The sequence below is a fragment of the Numenius arquata genome, chromosome 5 (genome assembly GCF_964106895.1).
Source record: "Numenius arquata chromosome 5, bNumArq3.hap1.1, whole genome shotgun sequence".
NCBI lineage: Eukaryota > Metazoa > Chordata > Aves > Charadriiformes > Scolopacidae > Numenius > Numenius arquata.
In genome coordinates this window covers 7907516-7931585 of record NC_133580.1, presented here as the reverse complement: position 1 = coordinate 7931585, position 24070 = coordinate 7907516, and the positions used below count along the sequence as shown (strand labels likewise).

Sequence of the window (24070 nt, the reverse complement as noted above, 5' to 3'; positions counted from 1 at the left end):
CTGTAATACTGCAAGAAATACTGCTCTTTGGGTTTGTTTTTGGCCTCAGACTTTTGAAATATGAACCAAGCAAAGGGATTTCAGCTTAATGCGTGATTCAGTCCATTCTTCTTCAGAGCTCAAAGTCTGGGGGACAGCTAAAGCTCCATCTGAAAAAAGTGATTTGCCCACAACTATGGTAATGTAGTATAGTTGGCAACTAGAGTAGCATGTATACCAAAAGGGTGTGGGGGTGGTTAATTAAAGACACCTACTTTCCATTTAATTAAAAAAAAAAAGATGATATTAAACTGGCTTTGGTTCCTATAGAGAGTTTTATAAGTCATATATAAGCCTCCTGCATTGACTATTTAGGTTCAATCAATATGGTTATCTACCTGTCAATTTTTCTTGCTCTTTAATGCAGAAAGCAGCCTTTTTTATAGCTAGCTCAGAAAGTACTAAGCTAATCAATACATGCAGCGATAACAGAATGATTTGAAACACGTAACAGAAGCTTATCATTTTGCAGTATACTGAACCCGTCAAAATATTTTCCTAGAAGTAAAGAGAAAATAGAAGTTCTCTATTTTTTTATTACTTAAGTGGGTGGTGACATAGATGTTGTAGGCCTTTTGGATTTGTTCCTAGCTTTGTATTTTTGGGAAAATTTGGTATATGAGCATTTGCTACTTTGTAGGAACGTGAGGCCAATTTTGCAGTGAGATTTAAAAACTCTGCCTTGTGAATCAAATGTTATCTCAATTGCCCTTGATTTCCCGTCCCTAAACATTTATTGGAAATCCATGAATTGTTCTGGAAAACTGCACATAAGATTTTCTAGGAATGCAACTTCTGATGTTCCCAGAGACCTTAACAACCTTTGCTTTACTCAGTACTCTCAGTAATTTGTGTTCAAGCCCAATCTGAAAAGTACAGGCTTTCTTTCAGCCATCTCCTGCTGAGTTAGTCAATTTGAAATAATTTCTAAGCATCCGATTCCTAGAGGTTTAAATATACATACATGTATCAAGATTCTGGATTTTAATGCAGGAGAGAGAGGATCAGCTGTTATTGTGGTCTCTAACCTCTACTTTTTTGAAGAGATGTTCAGGATTTAACGACGCAGGTCTCTTTCAGTGGTAACAATCATCTCCCATCATAAATTTAAGTAGGTGGAATTCTACATAATGCAAAAGCTCTTTGCAATGTCCCAGGCTTGCCACAATTTACTAAATGTTAAATGCAAGCTCAAAATTAATATGGAAATGTAAGTAAGTATGTATATAAATACAGACTAAAGAAATGAGTGAATTAGAAAGGACCAAGAACTAGCGTTTAGTTTGAAGCTTTCTATAAATTTTTCTCTAAGTTTTAGTTCCAGGGTCATTGTTAGCAATTCTGTGTCATGATATCTGGTGCATTTCTGCATGTCCCCCTTAAGTCACACAATGCCCTTATGGCCTCCCAGATCTGAAAGGTCTGCTTCACAATTTCTGAATCTCGGAGGCTGCCAAGCCAAGGTGCACTGGGTTTCGCTCAAGGTGCCAAACACTAAAATTTTTTACCTTCACCATTAGACAACAATACTCATAAGTAAAATGAAGGAGAAAGGTAAAAGAAATCAAACGGATCACAAAACCATAAAGAAATCCTTACAGGACATAACTAAAAGGCTACAGGGGCTCTTGTGTTCCTCTTTCTCTACCAGATATGGCCACTCACAGTGCAGACAGGTCTGAACTAGCTCTGTGTGGGTGAGTCAAGGTCTGGAAGTCACACACCACCATTCACTCACAGGCAAGGATTAGTCCATGGGTGCACAAGTGCTGCTAATGCTACACCCTGACCCAGTCTGATAAGTCTGTATAAACTTATCATGAATCTCTACAAGCTCAGAAATCACTAAACCACAATCCATTGCACAGTGGAGACATGCCAGCAGCAAGGCATTAACAATGTTGTCCACTCCGGAGGAGCTGAAAGATGGATGGGCATCTCTGAGGGCAGAATTGGGCCCAGCAAACGAGCAAGGATTCTTAGAGCAACACCTCAAGTGACACAAATTATGTTATAAAATTGATCACTTCCTTACACATGGCAGAATGCTTCCAGGGCACTCAACATCCTATTCCATTAAGCCATGATAAATGAGACTGTATTTCCACATCAGTCTCAACTCATCTTTTAAATCTTCTTGTTCAAATATTTGGTTACTTATTCCCCTCGCCCTCCTTAAGATAGTAAAAACTGTCTTTTTCTTTTACAACTTTGCACTTCTTAAGAGATGCCATTATTGCAGAACCATCATCCTCTAGGAATTTTATTTCTGCACAGAATTCCTCATCTTAAGAGCATGCAAAGTTTTGAGAGAAATCACTGAAAAATGTTTGGTGTGCAATCGCTATGCGTACACCCAGCAATCTGAAAAAATGGACTCAAAGACAGAAGAGAGCCGTAGAACAAATTACAGAAAAATACCCCCAAAAAAGTAATTCTCCTACTGCTAATTTGAAGAAGATCACCACCACCACCTGGAACTGTGTTAGGATGGAAACCCATGGAGCAGGAGCAAAATTGTTTCAAGCAGATCACTACAGCTCGAGGTGGCTAGGGAAGGTTCATAAATTGATAAGCACCACCGAAGGATCATAAGCCTCCACATCAATTGTATAAAGATTACAACAGAGCCACTCGCTGCAGTCATTCTGAAAAGGTTATGGGTTTCACAGGTGTGCACTGTCAGTTCTGATTAAGCTTAAACTAAACCAGTTATCTATAATGTTGGATTGGAAGGAGTTTTATTGCTGAACGCAGGGTAAATCAAATTCAGGATACACATCTGTGGAAAAACACACAGGGCCAAAGTTCACAGTCCTGACACAGGCGAAAAAAAAATCCAAACCTCCAAACTCAGGAGGAGATTTGCCTGTAAAAGATCCACCAGTCTGGCTATTGTCATATGTTCTGTATCGGAAAGGAAAGATATTTGTCACCTTAACACAGTTTTGGGTTTTCTTTCCCTCTTCAAATTATTGTTCGCTCTTGTAACGCAGACTGTTTTAAGATTATTATCTGCATTCATTTCTAAAGTGCCTAGAGTTTACCATTTATTTGATCATAAATGAAATTAATTATGCACCTATAGTTTATATCCTGTGTAGTGAAAAGTAAAGTAGCTATAGCAACAAATTAAGATGTAATTTTTCATCTGTGTGACTAGGAAACTTTCCAAAAACAACAGTTCACATCAGAGGTTCTTAGAGCTACGCAAAAAGACTGTGGGTGAAATACTGTGCCCAAAAAACATTGCTAACAACCCAGTTGATTTCAACAGTGCCAGGATTTCACTCAAAAATAAAGGAAAGAAAAAATGCATTCTTAATAGTTGATACAAATTGCAAAAGGTACATTCTATTTCCAAAAATACTTCATATTACTGCTGCACTTGAAAGTACCTCTATTGACTCATAGTGCTAATAGATGGCAAAAGTGAAAAAATGTATTTGCTTTTGCAACATCATTATTTCCTTTGCATGCAATTATTTACTTGCCAAACAATGCTAGCGACAAATCGCAACAGACTATGAAGCCATCTACATCAGCAGATTTTTAACCTAAGGTAAAAATAAACAGAAACATCTGTAAAGTAATCTTGCACAAAGCTACGTTTATTAACAAATACATTTTCTAATAAAACACCATCTGCAAGCAACCCTCAGCTTCCACTTGATATAAATAGGCCTTTTACTGTTTTCAGATGCAGTTCCCAGAAAATTATTCCAAGCTCTACTGCAAAACACATCAGTCTTTGTTGCTGCCTGGAATGTTAATAAATAACATCAAGTTTTTAAATAGTCAAACAAATTATTGGCTTGAAACAATTATTCCAATAGAAAAAGCTGACCTTTTGCAATAAAGTGGTTTAAGAATGCATCGCTCCTCATTCCTAGTATAAAAATATTTTGGGGGAAACAGAAAGCTATGAAAAACCCATACTGCAATTCTGCTCATACGCACACTATAAACCTACCTTGCAAAGGTTACTGCTTCAGAGAAACTCAGAGAAAAAGTATACAGAGTATGAATAGTTTAATTGGTATCCTTATTATACATCTGTGCTTAGAATGGACATGAATATGGACCAACTAAGATGTTCCTCACATGACTGCTGTACTGACCACCAATACAAAATTCAACGGCTTAAACTGTTGGTAGCAGAGACTGGGACTGAAACCCGATATTAACAGCTCTTCAGAATGCATAAAAGCTTTAATGGGACACATTTTCATAAGCATTACTCAGAACTTAAGCCACATTAATTCCATTAAAAGCAGTAGGAATTTAGCAAACTCTGCAAATAAACTCCTTACTGGTAGAACTATTTAGTACCACTGAAATTTGAACACTGCCATTTTTCCTTAGAGATAAAACAGCAATCTTCCTATCAAACTAGCTCCTAACTGAAATGCAAGAGTGAAAATTGCAGATGAACTGAGATATTAGAGTTCTCTGCCCAGAATTCTAGGTGGTATAAATTTATTACACCCAACAGAGATCTAGCCTTCTAATATTAATCAGAAATAAGCAATGTTAGCATTCCAAACTATGCCTTTAAAACTTCATTAAATATTGCTACTGGGACTACCACAAAAAACTTTGCCAAAAGTAGTCGTGCACATTCTAGAAAAAAGGAATGGTTTAGACCATAATTCCAGGAAATGGAACTGCATATTTCCAGAGGAAAATATTCCGTGCATGAAATACTCAAGTGGTACGAGACAGAAGATATTTTAAACTACTTACTTCAGTAACAGGAGGAATGTTGAGCTTTGGTACTTTGTTCTTTGAACTAGGTGTGTTCACTTTTCCTTCCAGCAGTGTTCCAAAGGACTGATTTCCATATCCACTCTCAATTTCTATCGGAGGTTTCAGTTCAGGTGAGTCATTGGGTACCTGGTCCTGACCGTCCATAGGCCTGACATACGCTGTAGGCTTCTGCTGGACCATGCTGTTTTTACAGTGAAGCCCTGGTGGGAAATTCTGGGTTGAAAGACCATTGTTTGCAGATAGCAAAGATGTGGAAGGAATTGGAGATCCAGGACCATGACCTACAAACTCAAGCTCTGTGGGTGACTTCGAATGACTGTTTTCTTTGTAAGTATGTTCTCCAGCTGCTGACTTTGAATGAGTATGCCTCCTCGAATGTGAAGATGCTGCCATAGAATTTGCTTCCTCAGTTCCTCCACTTTTATGCTGCTCACTCTGACAATTATAGAGGTCTTCATACCTGCCCTGCGGCTGGTCATGAGAAGAGCTATGTTTTGTCCGACTCGGCTGACTACTGGATTGGCTTGGCTGGGCCCCACTAGAGTTGTGACCACCACGTGACCAGTCTGTCCTCGACTTCCTGCTGCTCTGGTGCCCATGTAGCAAAGTAGAATTAGATGACAATGAAGAAGGTGGAGGCATTGTTGTTGATGAGTGGCCACTGATCTGATGAGATGGGATCATCCTGTTTCTTGGCTCTGGGAAAAAGTTCTGTTCATTTTTGTCAATGGGTGTCTGTGGGACAGAATTCTTTGGGATTCCTACAAGGTGGCTCTGGTTGGAATGGTTGGTTAACAGGTCCTTCATCTCATCATAATTTCCCAATGTGTTCTGGACACGGTTTGCAAGGGCATCGCCTTTATTTGTCTAAAATATCAAAAAAATAAATAAAGGAAAAGAGTGAGTAAATTCCTGATTACAAAGTTACTGCTCAGAATAGTTGTCTTAGAAGATGGCAAATGTTAGCTGTTTAATGGTGTCATGCTGACATTTAATTTAATTTCAATTACATTTTGCATATGTTATGTAAGAAAAACCTATCAATAACTGTGTTCAAAGAATCTCTTGAAACAGGCTTGCATGAGTAACACTTGTATACTGCTTCCCATTTTCTTAAATATGCTCTCAGAGAAGTGTTTAAATTGCATCAGTTATGGATGTTAGGAGCAAAATAAGCTGGTTTTATGTCAGAGATGTTGGGCATGTTCACTTCATATCACGCAAAACATGAACGTGCAATTACTGGCTACTGAGCATTTGAATTGCAATCACAGAGTTTATTTAAGTACATTATTGCTCTATCAGCCCCTTGACCCATAGTCCTGCCATAAATAGAAGCTGGGTAGCCTGTAATAAACATATAGCGCCAAACTCTTCACTCCAGTGTAACTCCAATTACTTTTCCATGGAGGGTTCAGTTTGACCTGAGGTATCTACCATCTGAATCCAGAAAAGAAAAAGCTTCTACCCACTCAAATGCTACAGGTATCTTCAAATAAGAGATAATTCAAAAATATTTTCTTATAGAACATAAATAGACATGATTGCCACATTCTTAAGTATCAGGATTCTTTCATTGTCTGCAGGCTGGTTGTATTTGTGAATCATGCTTTTCTTTGAATTCCAGTAATTATTAAATAAATACTGACTCATCTGTGTTTCACTGCTATTATATTTTTTCTTTTGAAGCATGAAGTGGATTTTTTTGGTCCTTTTTCCTTTCACTTGTAAAAAGCTGGACAAATAAGCTGGAAGCTATAATTAATAGGCAGCTAATTTCCTCTCTCTTCCTGTTCTAACTCACCCCACAGAGACCCAAAGCACCAGTTTTCTTATTGACCTTTATGTTCCATTGAAATGACCAGCAGAGAACTAAAACATGTTATTCCCCATGCTTATTACTTTACAAGACTCAAAGGATAAAAACAAAGTAAAACTATAGTTCCTGTTAAAGCAGATGCCTTAACTTCAAGGCCATAAAGATGGGGAAAGGCAACACTATGAGCTTGTGCTTGGTTAGAGAGTGTTGCAGTTCATTCCTCGACCAGGGATCCTACCATGCCACTGATCCCATTTTCCTCAAGTATTAAGGAGAAGTTTCAGTGATGAAAAAAATCCATGCATGGATTTCTCCTGAAATATCTGCTTATATTACCCACTGCTGAACTAGTCAGGAGATGAGAAGAATACTGCAGAAAGATATTTTTTTTCCTTAGTACTGCACATACCATAAAAAATGTTGAAAAAGAAGATAATAAATGCAAATTTCCTTTTGCTCATTCTCAGGGATTGTAACATATATTACCACTGCACTGAGGCAGTGATTTAAAAATTAACTGTTCAATGTGGTTCTCATCTATATACATTTTGCCAGTGCTCCTAACTGACACAGTTAATAATCCTAGTTGTGGAGAATCACGAATCACTTTTATTCACTAAGTCCCTAGGTTGGTCATTTTAGTGGCAAAAATTATATTCTAGCTAAGCCAAGAATAAGCTCTTTGTATATGAGCAGTCTCCTTCAACCGAGTTGCACAATGAGCTGTTTGGGCAGCAGCCAAAGCCAGGCTCTCTCTGTTCAACCCCCAAATTTAAAACAAGGAGATTCCATTGTGCTTAAGGGCCCAGCAGGAATTATGATGCGAAGTCTAAACACTTGCATACTTGTTCTGTTTCTTCCTTCCCCAAACACTTTAACTCCTTATGGGATAACACATGGGAACATGGGAAACAAGTATTGAAAAAAGCCTGACCACCAACCTTCACCTCTGGTTCCGCTATACTTTCAGGATGCATTTAGCTTACTTTCCAGAACGCAAAAGTTTAAAAAAAAAAAGTACTAACAACATATCATCACTGTAACACTTCAACATCACAGCACAGTACATGTGGCTCTTGCCTAAATCCTCACAGAGGGAATCAATATTTTAATTTGAATGTAGAGGTTTTCAATCACTTCTGTGTTGGAGAGATCTGATTCTCTCAACTTACGTTGCTTTACATGTCACAATGATAAATATAATTTTGCTTGATATTAACTCTGTTTTATGCAGAATGTTCAAATCCTGGGGATGAAAGACACCATATAAGTGTTAGGCATTATTATATGTAGTCATTTACTAGGAGCATTAATAAAAAAATTTATTTGCTAAAAAGCATGGAGATTAAATTAACTTAAACATCCTTACCATATTTTAAGTGCACTAAAGCTCATATCCAATAGTTATTGAAGCCAATGGAAGGATTATTACTGTCTTTGATGGCCTTTGGACCAGATTGCAAAGTAAAAACCACATAGTGAATGTGAGAGGTAATTTGACTTATATAAAACTAGAGCACACACAACTAAGCCCACATTTGTGCATTAAAACCTGAACGAGCTCAGGTGTGTAGTGCAGTGTACTACCCGCATTTAAGACATAAAGCATAATATTAATGTTTTTATTTTATTTCCTTGACAAATTCAGGGCTCTTGTGAGAAGTAGAGTATTCTTGACAAGCGTGGATACCAGCAAGACAAACCCAAAATCCAGTCACAATTTCTGGTTGCTCTTTGTTACTTCCAGACTGGGGACAATTTCTACCTTCACATTCTGGATAATTGGCTGATTTCTTAAAGGAAACCTCTGTACATCTTATTTTCTGAACAGATGTTGAATCACAATTTTACTGGTATCAAGGAAATGAAGCATTTTCTGAGTATTCTAAGGCATAAATTATGTCTGGTGTGTGACTCATGGCTAGTAGCCTTCCCCCTCATTCTAGGCTCTTGTTAATTTAGGAAATGTACACCTTCCTACATTTGCTTCTATTGCTTTCAAAAAAAGATCTGTAATAGAATCCTATTGGAAGACTAATTTGCTAGCTAGCTATTGCATTATAGTTTTACAAAGAAGAGAACTAATGCACTAAACTTATAGGCCCAATTTACAAGGGTTTTGTGAAAATTTGTATGAAACTTGAGGTTTCATAATTCATTTACTTTCTCATGCCTCATAGTTAAACTAACCTCCATGGATTAGAAGCTGAGATCTTTTTTATGCTAAGCCTGAATAGCATGGAGGGGCTTTACCTGAAAAAGATAAATGATTTAACATTCACCAAAGGCTCCCCAATGGAAATGCTGCCCATCAGGCTCTCTTTCTCAAGTGGAACTTTTCTGAGGCAATTCCTTTGAAAAGTAACAAAAATACTGCTACTGTTTTCTCTAAAATACTCCTCTCTGAAACTCTTTATTAATTCAAAATGTAAAAGGTATCAACAATCCAGCAGTAAAATTGCAGCTTCACTCAGGAAAACTCTGTCATTGTTTTTTCAGATGTCTGTTGTCATAACACTGCAGGCTCTTCTCTGATCCCTTCTGCAAAATCGAGCATTAGCAGGTTGCACCAGAGCTTGAAGGCAAGACCTGCAACCCACTTGCATTAAATGGCAACAGAGCCCTCACAGCCCAACCAGCCCAATAATGCTGGATGTCACCACATTGTCAAAGGTCTTGTTTCCCCACATGAAACATGAGACAGTGGAGCTTCAAAAGAATATTTTTTATCTTCTAATAAGCAAGTACAGATGTATTTTATACACCCACAGAAATAAATATCTCTTTTCATGTATATGTACACATACATATACTACAAAGAATCAATGTAGAAACACGCACTTGTCCAAAACTACAATGATCACCTACATTTCATTTGACACAACCTGCAGGAAGTCTTAACAAAATCAGTTCATAGTAAGTTATTATTCCCATAAATAATGGTGCTAAAATGGCGGCCCAATGCAGAAATAGTACCTTGGTTAGATTTTTATAAAAACAAAACAAAAAAAAATCCCCAAGTATGTCCCAGTGCATAGTCCTTATTTGGGTGCATAAGTCTCTGTTGTGGATAAGTGGAATGCACCTCACTCAAAAGAGAAAAGCAGCAATATGTTTTATTGAGGTAAAATAATAATTTGACAGAGTTCAATAAGTTTGATGGCATTTAACACAGTTTAACAGTGGTTTGACAAGGTTCAGTAAGTTTGATGGCAAGGTTCATCTTATTAATTACTGCATGGAAGAAATATACAAAGGAAAATGGACTTAGAATCAAGTTAGAATGATTCACACAGAGACCAGAGATGCAAAAAGGAAGGAGGACCCTCCTGTTGAGTTATGAGGTTGCTTTCTAACCTCCTTTTGGAGCCTAGGTGCTGCTGGATCCAATCTTAGTCTCAGACTTGGTCAACAGTTTATGTCTAACGGAATTATCCATACAATATTTACAATAATATTGAGTAGCTACATGGATTAGTAATGTTTCATACTATTAATTCAGCATGCTATCAGTCACTTACCGAGGATCTGTCATGGGTAAGGGATCTCTCTGTCTTGGCTAAGGAGAGATCTCTTAGTCTCAGGTAAGGAATCTCCAACCCGTGAGAGCATCCCTGCTCCAAGGGAGATTCACCTGGTGTGCAGTCCAGCTGCAATTCCAGAAGAGCTCAAATTGGGCCCATCTTGACGGTAGTATTTATAGCGTGAAGTGGATGGCTGCTAGTCAATAGTACAGACAAGGCAGATGCCTTTGTATTAGCTCTGATATCTTGTTCTGTACTACCGTTATCTTGCACTTTTGGGTTTCAAAACCACCTTTTTAAATATTTTTCATGACACTTTCACTCCCTTGTACATGAGCCAGGGGCTTTCCAGTGCACGAGTTCACCCCAAGGATGCGAGGCCTGTTGCTCCTCAGTCAGCCTGAACCAAAGTACAGCTAGGAGTCAAGTGCATCCGTCATAGTCTCACAGTCTATAATTATTAGACACCATTTGATAATAATGCCAGTCTTTCCTCCTCCTTTACGGGCGATTTTCAAAGAGCCCTCATGCTCCCTACAGCTGCTAACAATGTAAAATGGAAAGATGAAGTGGTGGCCTTTCAATGGATGTCACTGATTGGGAGGAGAAAGAGATATGGAAATTTACATTCTGATGAATTCTTCAGGGAATGTCTTACTGAAAATCAAAGCAGCAGAAATCATAAAGGGGGACATCCCTTGGTGATGAAAATCTCAGGCAGCAAAGCTCCTTAGAGAGAATAAGACTTGTCATAATTCACTTTCATACCCTTGTTATGCTCCCCAAAGATTCAGACAGGCTCCCAAAAGACTTCTTTGGATGGTTATGATTGCACAAGAAAGCTTATGGACTCGTTATCTATAGAGAGGACATTGGTTTTAACAACTGAGATATATTTTCTTCTTAAAATAAAAAGACTAAGTGCTAGCTTTGTAAGTAAAAACCCACTTGTAGAGATATCAGCTGCACCTACTTCTATTGCAGGACTTTGCTGCGTGTTTAGAGGAAGAAATCTTGAACTGGACTGTAACCACAATTCCTGATTCTGTCAATTCTAGTATGCAGTGTTGGGCAGAGCATTCCGTTTGCTCTGCTCCCATATGCTGATTTGGATAATCAGTGTATTCAGGAGTGTAAGTACCAAGGTGGCTTTGATGCTTTATTTTTCTTACAGGTGATGAGAAGCTTTATCTGTATTTGTAAAAGCCCTTCAGGTAAAAGACATTCTGAGTATGTAAAGCACAACAATGCAACTTACCTTGTAGGGTTCCCCAAAGAGGTTAAAACCTGAAGCAAAGAGATCCTCATCTTGCTGGACTTCCTGGTTTCTTCTCTCCCATTCTTTCCGCTTAAGTGCACTCCGGTCTTGCTCATAGTGACTGAAGAAGAGGAAGACAAAAAAGACAACACATTATTTTCCCCATAATTTAGTTACATGTTCATTACTATCAGTAATCAGAAGCAATGAAACTCGTGAGGACAATTCTGAAAGAAAGAAGCAGCTACGGAATAATTTTCCCAAATGTAGATTTGGAATCATAATACTATGTGAAATTGGGCAGTAGCACAGTCAGTACACTTCTACAATGAAAACAGACAAAAATGTTCTTTTCAAATTAACAGAGCATTATGCAGAGGAATAAGATACATTTTGATGCATTTGTACGCACAGTCTGTAAAATACACACACACAGACACACAAACACAGGCATGTGTGCCCACAAAGAAAGTGTCTGTGCAGAGAAAGCAAACGCGAAGTCAAGGAAGCACAGCAACACCTTCAACTCCATTGAGCTGTGTAACACTTGTCTCCATCCATCCCAATGCTCCAGTTCAGCCTCAAATGATTGCGACCACCTAATTATGTCCCATGTACTTGTTAAAATTTATGTCCAGCTTCATTGTGGGTGTCAAGCAGGTTTTAAGAAGTGTTTTTGTAGCAGGCTCCTGGAAGAGCCTTTAGGATAGTTGATTCCTGTGTCAGATAATTCTACACACACACAGAAAAGGATCTAGCGCCTCAGCGTAGCAATGGCGAGTGGCACTTAGCTGTATGTCAGCTTACTTTGTGCACCTGCCAGATCTAGATGACAAGCTGAGACCACATTCACTTCTCCCCTGAATAGCACTGAAGTATTTTGGTCTCTTGGCTTTGCAAACTACCTCCTGCTCCTCCGAGGGAAAAGATATAATTAAAACCCTGAAGGACGGGGGAAAAAGAGGAAAGGAAAGAGGAAAGGAAAAGATGCATGCTTCAACTTGCACTGACAACCTCTCATGTGACAAGCATTAAGGGACACTTCTGTGCTTTCAACCCGTATTTGATTTGTTATAAGGCTTTTGGCTCTGTTTTGTGTCAGTTAATTAGCTACCAAATTCCAGACAACAATTTGAATAGCAGACTCAGTATATGCACTGATGTTATCTGTTGTAAGCACTATTTCCCTGGTAGATTCTGGACATGCATGCACACATCCATGCACACCCTCTAGGTCCAAATGCATACATACAAACAGACATACTATATATGTAACAAAAACCAGTTAATTCTCCTTTCTCTGGTGAGAATGAATTAAATCTCCATAGAGCTCCGCTGCACTTGGAAGATAACCAAATATCTACAACTTTTGCCTTTTTAGCTCAGCATGATGTTGTATTGAAAGCTTCACACCGAGAGATATAATGAGGAATGAACTGCACAGTGATGAGGCTTTAACAGTGTATAAAGTCACTGATTTCTGAGTGAAACCACAATTACTAATTTGAAGCACCAGCTAATTAAAACCACAGCTATGTATTTAGCCTCTTGTTATACCTACTGCAGTTTATAATTATGAGGACCTCTTTATCTACTCAATTAAAGTTCTTATGATTCAGGCAGGTTGTGTTTGAACCTGCAAGCCCTGCAGAGAGCACAGGGAAGCATATGTCTGTTGCCTGATGACTCCATGTATCCTTACTCTCGTATACTTGTTTTTGTACAAGGAAGGAAAGAAAAAAAAGAAAGGCTAATGCCACAATGAGATCCCTAAATAAAAAAATAGGAAATAATAATTGGTTTAAGCAATTCATTGAATAAGGCTTGAGTATGGCGTGTAAACAGAATGCAAAGCCACCTGCATAGGCTGAGCTGAAGGCTGAAAAGATACCATACTTATTTATTTATAATGCCTCCTGATGTAGTAACATCACTGGCACCAACATCAAGCTCCAGAACATTGTTATAATCATTCTTGCTACTTTGCAGAAGCTATAGTACTATATTTGCTGGCTTCTTGGCAACAGAAAGGAAACTGTGGTAAGCAACAGTCACTTTACTACCCTATATGTGATCATATTGCAGACACAATACTGCAAACCACAAGCGACCTGTTCACTAAAAGGTGAAGAGGGGCATGAGTCTTCCTTCCTTTCATGTTCTAAATCAAGATTAAAATCCACATGTAGGGGAACAAGCAAGTACAAACTGTTTCCCAAAATGGTACATGAAGATGAGGACAAGGCTGATTCCATCTCTCCCCACAGCTCTTCTGGAGTAGGGGGCTGGTTTAGCACAGGAATAATCCAGGCCAGGAGCAGGATGAACACACTGTATTCATCCCCCCACCCCCCCACTGGAGCTCTTTCCAGGGATTTTTTTGGCAGTTTGACCCATAGGTTGTGTGACTCATATCAAGATCAGATCATTATGAAGTTGTAAGCTCAGTCTCAGTGCCAGTAGAGCGGACTTATAAACAGGACTTATATCCTGCACAAGTTATCTTTGCTTATGGGAGCAGTCCTACCCCAAGCACTGCCAGCATTCACTTCAGAAAGAATTATTCATGAAAGTTAGGGCTGCCTTTTACAGCTTCCCAATAGCAACCATGGCCTGGAATTTCAGGGTGAAATCTTGGGCCCATCCAAATCAAACTGAATCTGGCAACTGAACACATAGATCACAGCACACAATAGATATCACCCTTCATGTGAGGTTCTAGCACTTTGTTATCTAAAAGCTGGCTCTGGTCTCAAGCATGTAAAGTACTCGGGGAAACAAGTGAGGCATTATGCTATATCCTATCTAAGAAAAAGCAGCAGAGGCCCTAAGACTATTTAGATAAGTTTTGTGACACATTACAAAACCACAAATTCGAAAGTGATGAAAACAGCAGTAATTCAAATGGCATCATCACTTTAAAAGACATTAACTTAAGATAAGACAGTATTTACAATTTTAACAGCAAAAAGTTGAAAAAACCTGAGTTTTCCAACACAATGTACTGCAGTATTTCTGGTTTAGTGCATGTGTTTATGAAAGGTACCTATTCCATGCACCCAAGAGGTGGGCACAAACGCGTCTCATGCCTCAACTATATTTACAGACTACCAAACTGTGAGCATCCATTTTACAACACAAGGAAAGCCTTAAGTGAACTGCTACGTCTGCATCAATCCAAATCTCTCTCTCTCTCATATATTCTCTTGTGAACTAAACGTTCATTATGAACTTTCCACTCACACAGTCACATCACAGACTTAAGTGTACGAAGTATCTATTCAAAAGGAAGTGGTTGCTCATCCTGTCAGGTCAATTACTTGGCTTATTTCTCTGCAAATGTACTTTTGCTATGGGAGTATTTGACAGGGCACTGATTGTGGCTACGGAAAGTCAAATATTATAAGATCATACATAGATTAGGATAACAACTTCTTTGGGTTCTTTGTAATCCAAAGAGGGATGCTGATTAGATCTTAAGACTGCAGTGCACTGAGAACCTAATGGGATGCTCTCCAGAAACTCTTAATGCAGCCACAATGCAATCTCTAGGATTTATGTTTAATATTTAGCTTTACTAATGTTCTGTGAAATACAGATATGTGATTAGTGGTGAAGGTGTCAGTGAAAACTACAGTCAGATACCATGAGGAACACCAGAGTTCACTCTGTCTCATTAGTATGAGAAATACTTCATGACTCTTCTAAAGCCAGGAGAGCAAGAAATCACAAATACAGACTTTTGCAAACTTTTTTTTAAAAAGAGATTTAGTGACCTGCAGCTGTTTTTCTTCTATGCTCACTGTATCCAAGAAGGCCAGTTCCCTAGACACAGCTATTACATGCCAATGTACTTTAAATACATGAGCTTTATTGTTTTGTTACCACTTATTAGATTAATAATTGAATTTGAATGGGAAAGTCTGTACATAAATCTGAGAAGATCAGGAATGGTGAGCAGTAAGAATGCTACAAGAGCACGAGACCACTGATCTACAAATTACCAGCGTGCTGGATATGGCAGGAAGAATAGTAACTGTAACTGTATTATTGTTTTGGTATGTTTAACATTGAGGCAGGCTGCAAATGCATTTTGAATAACAGTGTTTGATACTTAACCCTTTAAAATCAGACCAGCATATATCCATTTGTCATTCTTCTCAGCTACGGACACCCTAAGGGACAGCAGTGAGCTGATGCACTGTGACAAGCCAGGTGCTCAGCCTGTATGAACTTGCAGTGTCAGCGAGGCCCCTGGAGCTGCACCCTTCATACCTGCTATGGTCCACAATGGCTGCAGAGACAAGCTGCATCAAGCAGAGAATGGAGAAGGGGAGAAGGTGGCTGAGGCAGTAGGAGGTTATATCAAGGCAAAGAGATAACAAGCATGCACGTAGGTTTTGGACTGGAAGCTAAAAATGCGGATCTGGCACTAAGAGACGGAAGTCTGATGTGCACTGTCCACAAAAAGGAGAACTAGAAGAAGCATAAAAATTGGGGCACTGGGAAGGACAGTGCAGTCATGTGTGATGAAAGTGAGAGGATATGGTACAAAAAAAACTGGAGGGAAAAGAAAAAACCTTTTAGGACAGACTGCAGTAGAGCAAGAGGTTAGAGGGAAGAGTTAAAGGAAAGCTGAAGAAATAAAACCAACAGCTAAAGACTGAGACCCAGCATCTGGGGTTTATTTTCAAAGATGTGCTAACTAACGCCACAGAAGTAGTCTCCCAAACTGCGGAAGACTAGGCAAGGCAGACAAGAGCCTGAAAGACAGGAGGAAGAGCAGAAGAAAGAAGTCAGACCAGACAAATCTGAAGTAGTCACAGTGATGTGAAGGAAAAGTAAAAGAGAAAAAAAAATGATCAAACACCTAATGTTGCAGAAGAATCATGAATAAGAACCACTGCTCTGGTGATTCAATCAAAACAACTAGAGTCCAATGGGGAAAGAATCAATAAAAAAAGCTGGAGAAGAGAGACTTTATAGTAGTGACAGTCTACATCCACAAGGATGAATGAACAACATTCAAGAAAAAAAAGCATTCATCCACAAGTTAGGAAAGAAGTAGTTGCTGTTCTCAGTAACATGTCTGAATTCACAAAAATGCACACTATGATCAAATCAAATATCTCCGCTAATTCCACATCCCTTAAAATATCGGGTATGCCTAAATGATGAAAGAAGTTCTCAAACGGAAATGTTTGTTGTTTCTGGAAATCAGAAATAAACACAAGGTTCTGAACTAAGACACAGCGGATATAAAATGATATAAATTTGCTAACTGAAAGCCCTTTCCCAAGGTTATTTCTTCATAGCTCTGACTTTGGGACAAAATTGTTGCCCAGGAATTTGGTGAAGTAAACTCAGAAACTGGGCTTCCTCGAAAAATAACTCGTATGCCTGCACAAGGTATTAAACATCCCAAGTAAAAAACCACTCATGAACATACTTGCCTTACATGAAAAATCCAACTCGGGTCAATGAGAACATTCGCATGCTTAAAATACACACTTGCTTTTCCACACCAGGGCAATTCTTTTTCAATGTGAGTGAAAATATATGGCAAAAAGCATTTCATCTGATAATCAAAGTAGGTAAGAGTACTTCTAGCAAATACATTACAATGGGAATTCACCTCTACGTAACTCCCGATATATCTCACTATAACTCCATTGATTTCAGGTAAAAGCAGAGTATCACAACATTGTACAAGGGAAGAAAAACAGGCTTCCGTAGTATATTCAGATTCCCCCAGTTTATACTCTGGTATTTCAATACATTTATTTAAAAAAAAAAACAAACAAAAACCAAAAACAAACAAACAAAAAAAAAAACACCCCACCAGCCTCAGGTCTTAAATTTCATTGCAGGTCTTAAAATGTATTCAGTAAATGAGGGGAGTTTTAAAACCTGATCTTTAAGCAGAAATATGGCCAACTTCACATATGTTCCTTGCTCATCTGAAGTCTTTGTTTTGCTTAATGATAAACATCACAAGCAGTGCCACACTTAAAATAGCAAAATTCCTCTTCCTCCTTTATCACCATTGAAGTTGCATCTTCGTCCTGGTAATTTTACTACTTGACACAGACCAATCAAGCCATGAGAGAATAGCTTTACAACTTCTCACTATCTTTCATATTTAACATTTACTTTAATGTTGTGTTCTTCATAGCATGAATAGTTACTGAAAGTATCTAGCACAGAAAATATCTAACACTGCACTTCAAGATAAATGATTTATTTTAAAATATAGAATATTCTGTCTTTGATGTTCAACAGTTCTGTAGAGAAACACTTGAGATGGTCACTGGTTATCTATCCACATGAGCTAAATCTCTTAACAATTTGCATTAAAAACAATGCCATTCCTGTAGCACATTTGATAGAGAATCCAGAAGATTAAAGCCTCCGAACAAAATAACACCCAAGAGACCCCTGGGCAATTTATGGAAATTTAAGCTAGAAGGCTAAGGGTTTGGCTTATATTTGTCATATTCTACCTTCTTTTTAGTTATTCCCCTCCTCTCCCTGCTGTCCCCCTCCCCCCAAGTACCTAGAAAATGTTATTTTCACTTAATTTTCTCCTCTTTTTGGTATTATGCAGCCCCAAACCTTTCCTTAACGTGAATTTGGAAAGAACGATTCTGGGGGAATGGATGACAGAGATAAGCTCCTGAATAGTAAGCGTATAAAGAATAGATGAGGTTTCAAAGGGGAGCATTTATTGTTTCCTGTATCATAGCACATTGTCTTTCAATATGATTAGTTATCAGTCTGAGTTATCAAAAACTGGGATGAAATAAAGCGCTTACGCAGTTATGCTTCATTGATGTCAGCTAGGGGAGCATGAAAATCTCCATGAAGTTGGGTAATTGATGTGTAAATCAGAGCTCAATCACTCTGTAATAGAAATGGTCCCACTGAAAGTATGGTTGTTGAACAGTATTGCAGAGGGGTGGGAAAGAAAGAGAGAAACAGAGTCAAGATAAGACTTATTTATTAAAAATTATAATAACTGGCAATTTACACAATTTTCTCTTCAAGAGAGAAGTGCTGTCAGATATACTAAATGCAAACTGCAGACCACTGTATTTGGATATCCTCATTCGGCAATAATTAACTGTTTCTGTTTTATTAAAATGCTTGGGGACACTGTTATGGATATTTAAAAAGCAAATTAAATGAACATGTTCATCCTTTGAAAGGCAACACGTGTAAATGACATCAGCGATTGTAATTTGGTTAACAATGTGTGTTCAAGGTATGTTTTGGAGTCTATTACAGTCTTTTTGTCAGTTCAAATTTTCAGTATGAGAAACAAAAGCAAAACTGAAGGAAAAGAGTGGAAAAAAAAAATAAAACTCAAGAGAAAAATGCTTATAACCACAGCTCCAAAAGGACATTGAAAGACAAATAGTAACTAGAACATCAGTCACATAAAATAGCTTTCCAACATGTGATATTCCTAAGAGTAAATCTCTGATACATAACTAAAAGAGCCAGTTAAGATAATAGTATGAGGTTATTTTGGTTGCCTTTTTATCATTTAACAAATGAATGCACATTAAGGTACTGATATCAACTTCCCAGAAACACCTGGAATCCAGTATTCTAGTTATGACACTAAACCTCTGATAGACTGCAGCAAACTTACATAAATGTGAAATTTATGAGCACTTTTGGCATCAAGTGAATTATATTCAGGACACAGGAGCTGGATTAGGAAGCTTTATTAGACAGGTAATGTGTTGTGACTGTGAGGGGGCTCTGATCACTACAAGGGTGTTGAACAGAGAAGGTGGTTCAACCTAAATTCCAAATTTCATTGCCCTTATGAGTTTAACAGAATATGACAGTTTCTTCCTTTTTTAATTTTATTTTTTTTTAAAATTCTGTTGATCTCTCCTGAGATTTGAAGTTTCTTCAAAATTCACTGATGGGAATGAAGTCACTAAGTCTTTGCCAAAGTATATACTATAATTCAAACACACTTCACAGCATATCTCCTAACGGCTTCCTAGCTGCCATCTTACTTCATATGCCCATCAGCACCAGCATTCAATGTATTAATGTGTTACAGTTGAATATAGTTGTGTTTATTTCCATGCTGTGCATTAGTCTTTATACACATCAGTAGAAAACACCATGTAGTACTACTACAAAGTGTATATTTGTATATGTATTACTCCCAAGGCATAACACTAATTTGATGTAATTAAAGATCTTCTGACAATACTTGTTACGGTCTGTTTTTCACCCACCTGGATACCTCAAATTATGAAAAATTTCTTGAAAATGTTCAAGTTTCTTTTTGTACATGTACCATTTCCAAAAATTAAAATGGATTTTAATATATGGAAACACAAAATCTTTATTTACTTAATACGTACAGATTGCATTCTTACATCTGAGCTGAAAACCACTCTGAAACTCTACTTTTGTCTTTACCTTTTTTCATATTTATAATTAAGAAATTTCCTTAATACTGCTACTCAAAACTTTCCTGGGCACCTGCAGGATACTTCCTTAAAAATGAAATCCACACATTTGTATTTTCTTGAAATACTTGCAATGATATGCAATAGACAGCTAACAGAAATAAATCTAGCCTTTTAAAAAAATTACAAAACAATCATTGATTAACACAGCCTTTTGGAGTCAGATGAATCAGCAGACTCAACTGCTTGAGTATTTTATCACAGAAGTGCTTCCGTGCTACCCCTACAGCTCTAATAAATGCATTCATTTACTAACAGGCATCTCTGCTCCCTTGAGCATTATCACATGCTGAGCAGCTCTTTAACCACATGTTCTTAAACTTAACTTGTGCTGAAGAACACCACCACAGGAAAATTAAGAATTCAGTAGGATGACTATTTCATTCATCAATTTTATATTGAAGGAGAAGTGCACGCAGGTCGCTGTGTGCAGTGCACATGTACAGACTGATTCAGAGACCCCAATGCACAAAAATATAGTACTGTAAACCTAATATAATTTAATTGATTATTATTTAGGACACTTTTTGGCTAGAGAAATTATCTTTTAAATAAATTATTCTTCTCTCAGTTGAAACCCTGTATAATTTCCTCCATTTGTTGTAGTAATATCTACTGGAAAGAGATGATCAAATAAATGCAAGGTGCTCTCATTTCAAATTCAAGTAAATACGCATCCCCTTTTCAGTCCTGTTGTGAAATACATTGCCCATCTTAGGCATCTTGCAAGAAATGCAATGATTTTGTACCTTCATGAGACTTAACGGTCATCAGCTTGGAAAGAACTTAGAACATTACAAACTCCAAATTTTAAGCCTTCTTCCACTAGACCTTAAAAAGCCTCACAACAACAAGGTGCCTGTTACACACAGCTTAAGAAAGATAATAATATTTTCTATTTAATTTTCGTAAATAGATTGAGACTTGACAGCAGGTCAATGGATTATCATCATCGGCTTCTAGTGAGGAAGATAATCTATAACAAATACTGCTCATGTCTTCAGCAAACATATAATGTTTATTTTTCATTTATAAACAAAGTATAAAGTATGACAAAATAATTTAACCAAAGTAGCACAAAGTTAATCAGCATTGCTGAGGTTTACATCTTCTCTAAGGGCATAGTTCAACTTCAACTGATGCTACTGGCAATTTTCCCAGTGAATTCAATGAGGGTTGGATGGGACCTCACCATTTAATAGTGACAAAAAAAAGCCAGGTCTCATAACACAGCCAGCTCTAAGCAGCAGCAACTTATTGGTATAAACTCGCTTTTCTGCTATATTCCTCATGCTAACAGAAATTTTTATCCACTGCCAAGAGTTTAAAGAGTCAAATACAAACCAGAACATGCCAGAGCTACAGAGCTTCTATGATCATTATGTACAACAGATATTGACTGCAGAGATTCCCTGGTTGACAAATGCAAATGAACTGAAATTTAGGAATTTTTTAAAAAAAACAACTTTTTTTAAAAAAAGCAAGGTACCAAATATGCTTCCCAATGTACCCCACAGGCCATTATCACTTTGAGCTAAAGCACAATTTTTTTTTTTTTTTTTTTTAGTGATGTTATAGATTGTACACATGACATCTCAACCAACTGACTGAGGAATAATCAAATTTGCCTCTATCCCACATTAAGTACCAACACAGACACATACACCAGCCAGCAGATCACGGACCTTGTCACCGAGAAAAAGTAAAGCAAATGTACCATCCTCCCTGAAAAAACACCACCGTTAAATTTAACTCAACATGGGAATGCTGTGCTACTAGGGATATGGCATGTAGGTGTTACTGAAATAAGTTTGAAATGTTCCCTGGGATTTGAAAGCTAAAAAAGAGCACTTAAAAAAGTAAAATAATTTCACTTCTTTAGACAGAGCAAAATCGTAACATAATCTTACTCAGACTAGCCAAAACTACCACCTCATGTCTGAAATTATTTGAATTTTTAAGGTGGGCGTGATGCAGATGATCATCCTAGTACCACAGTTTTCAGAGCCAAACAGAAATTATGTTTCTCCAATTACGTTTTGAACGTGTTTGAAATCTCACATGTATAACTCACTTCATGAATGACAGAAATACCACAATGAAGAAAACACGGCCATTTAAGGCCAAATTCCCAGAAGACAGACAGATCAAAGTTCCGTTTAACTCATCCTGCCTCTGACAACAGCCAACAGCAAATACCCAGTAAAGCCTCTAGAAACAGAGCAAAGCACTCCCCAAAGTACTGACATCGCCCCGAGAAATTTTTGGCACATTAGGCTATGTATTAAGTACAAAGGACCTGGTATCTTTGTATTTAACATCTCTAGAAGACTTTTCTCCAAAGAATGCTCTCAAACAGAATACTCTGTGGCAAGGAGTTTCACAACTCACCTTAAAATTACCACCTTACCTCAAACTAGGTTTACTACTCATATAGTTCTGAAAACCTGATTGATTTAACAAGATTGTTTGTACTGTATTGAATATGTGAGAATTCACATGCATTTTTGGGGGGCACCTACACATTACAGGCAAACAGACAGTAAGCTCCTGTTCTCTTCAGTCTCTGGAGAATCTCAGATGCACATCCCACAGCACTAACTATACCATGCATTATCAAGACCAGACACATGGATTACTGCATTCTGAATAATAGTTACTTACACTCCAAACCCTTTCTATTTGGGTCCCTTCTGCTGTCAATCAGCAAATGAATATCACTTATTTTCATAACACGAACACAATGTGTTACTTAATAAAAGTGCATCCTTTTTTAATTCCCTACCATCAACCACTTGTCTAATAGAAATATTATACTATGTAACATGCAAATATTAAAATGCAATGTAAGTTGAGTCATATTCATTGGAGGCTGGCCAACTCCAGCACATTTCAGTATTTAATAATAAAATAGTCTAGTGTAAAAACATGTAAACTAGCTTCCATCCTGCTTTAATACTCAACATGAGAAGAAAGTGAATGCAATTTTGTTTAAATATTAAACATTACATTTCTTCTTTTGATTATTAAAGTATTATTAAAGCTAACTGAAAACGTGTTTGCAACCTCCTTTCTCTGAAGTCTTATAGGTCACTGTTACCACTAATATTTTGTCCCTCTGTCTGGGTTCCCCTCAAAGCTCTTTACGAATCAGAGCAAGTCATGCCTGATTACACCTCTGGGAAGGAGCAACTACTGTCAAGTAAAACAACTGAGGGAATGAAAGTTTAAGCGAGTTGATGACGGTCATTCAAGAAGTAAGAGACAGCTGTGGGAAGAAAACTGAGGAGTCGCAACTCTCAGATGTTACACTTCACCGTAAGATCAACTGTAACTTGCAACCATTCATCCACCACTAAACACTGAGATGACAACCATCAAGTTGAAATTTAAGACTAGCTAACAATACGATAGTGCAAGAAGGAATTATCTTTATGTGCGTTTCCAGAACATTGGGTCATACACCATGAGACAAGTTTGCTCCTGCTGTATGTCACTGGGAGAGGTCAGCAAGGATGTTCTTATTACATTTGCTGGAAGGATGGAGTGTATCAAATGATTTAATTTTGTGTAGTGCCCCACTTACTTTGACAAACTGATACTGCACAGGGCATAATGTCATTAGGTGATTAAAGTACAAGAGCACTCAGCTTCCCACCTCCTTTCATACCAAGGGCCCACAAGTGCTGCTGCAGCAGGCTCCAAACTGGGAAAATTTGTAGCTGTGGAGGAAATACGGGCCCAGTAACATAAAACACCAACCTCCTCCTCTCCCGAGGAACTCCCATCCTGGCAGTGACCAGAAATAAGCTTCATAGTCCCCCCTGAGAGAGCACATCTTCCCCTCAGCCTCTTGAAACACTTTCAGCACTGGCAACAGCCCAAAACCACATGTGACCTTCAAGCATCATGTCCACGGTCCTCTGACCCCAACAGCAAAGGGATGCTGAGTTAAGCTGTATTGACAGTAAAGCGACACGATACAATCATGAAAGTATGATGTACTTCCACTTTTCAGCTGCTATTGCCTTTGAAAAGAACTAATGTTGAGATCTCCTCATTATGCCAAATGTATTAAAACCTCAGAACCCACGTAGGAAATGTGTGTTTTGTTACACACACTCTTTAATGTGACAGAAATACAAATTTATGTTTTCTT

The 24070-nt window shown here is 37.9% G+C and overlaps 1 protein-coding gene across 1 annotated transcript in view; it reads right to left on the bottom strand.

The window, feature by feature from the left end:
• Positions 1 to 23727, bottom strand: part of AFF2 (ALF transcription elongation factor 2) — a 260919-nt gene extending 237192 nt beyond the window's left edge. Inside the window, exons 1-3 of the mRNA XM_074147510.1 lie at positions 23582 to 23727; positions 11411 to 11531; positions 4786 to 5676 (exon numbers count right to left, since the gene is read on the bottom strand). Coding sequence (XP_074003611.1) covers positions 4786 to 5676; positions 11411 to 11531; positions 23582 to 23727 — 1158 coding nt within the window. The remainder of the gene's footprint in view (positions 1 to 4785; positions 5677 to 11410; positions 11532 to 23581) is intronic.
• Between the last annotated feature and the right edge of the window lie 343 nt (positions 23728 to 24070).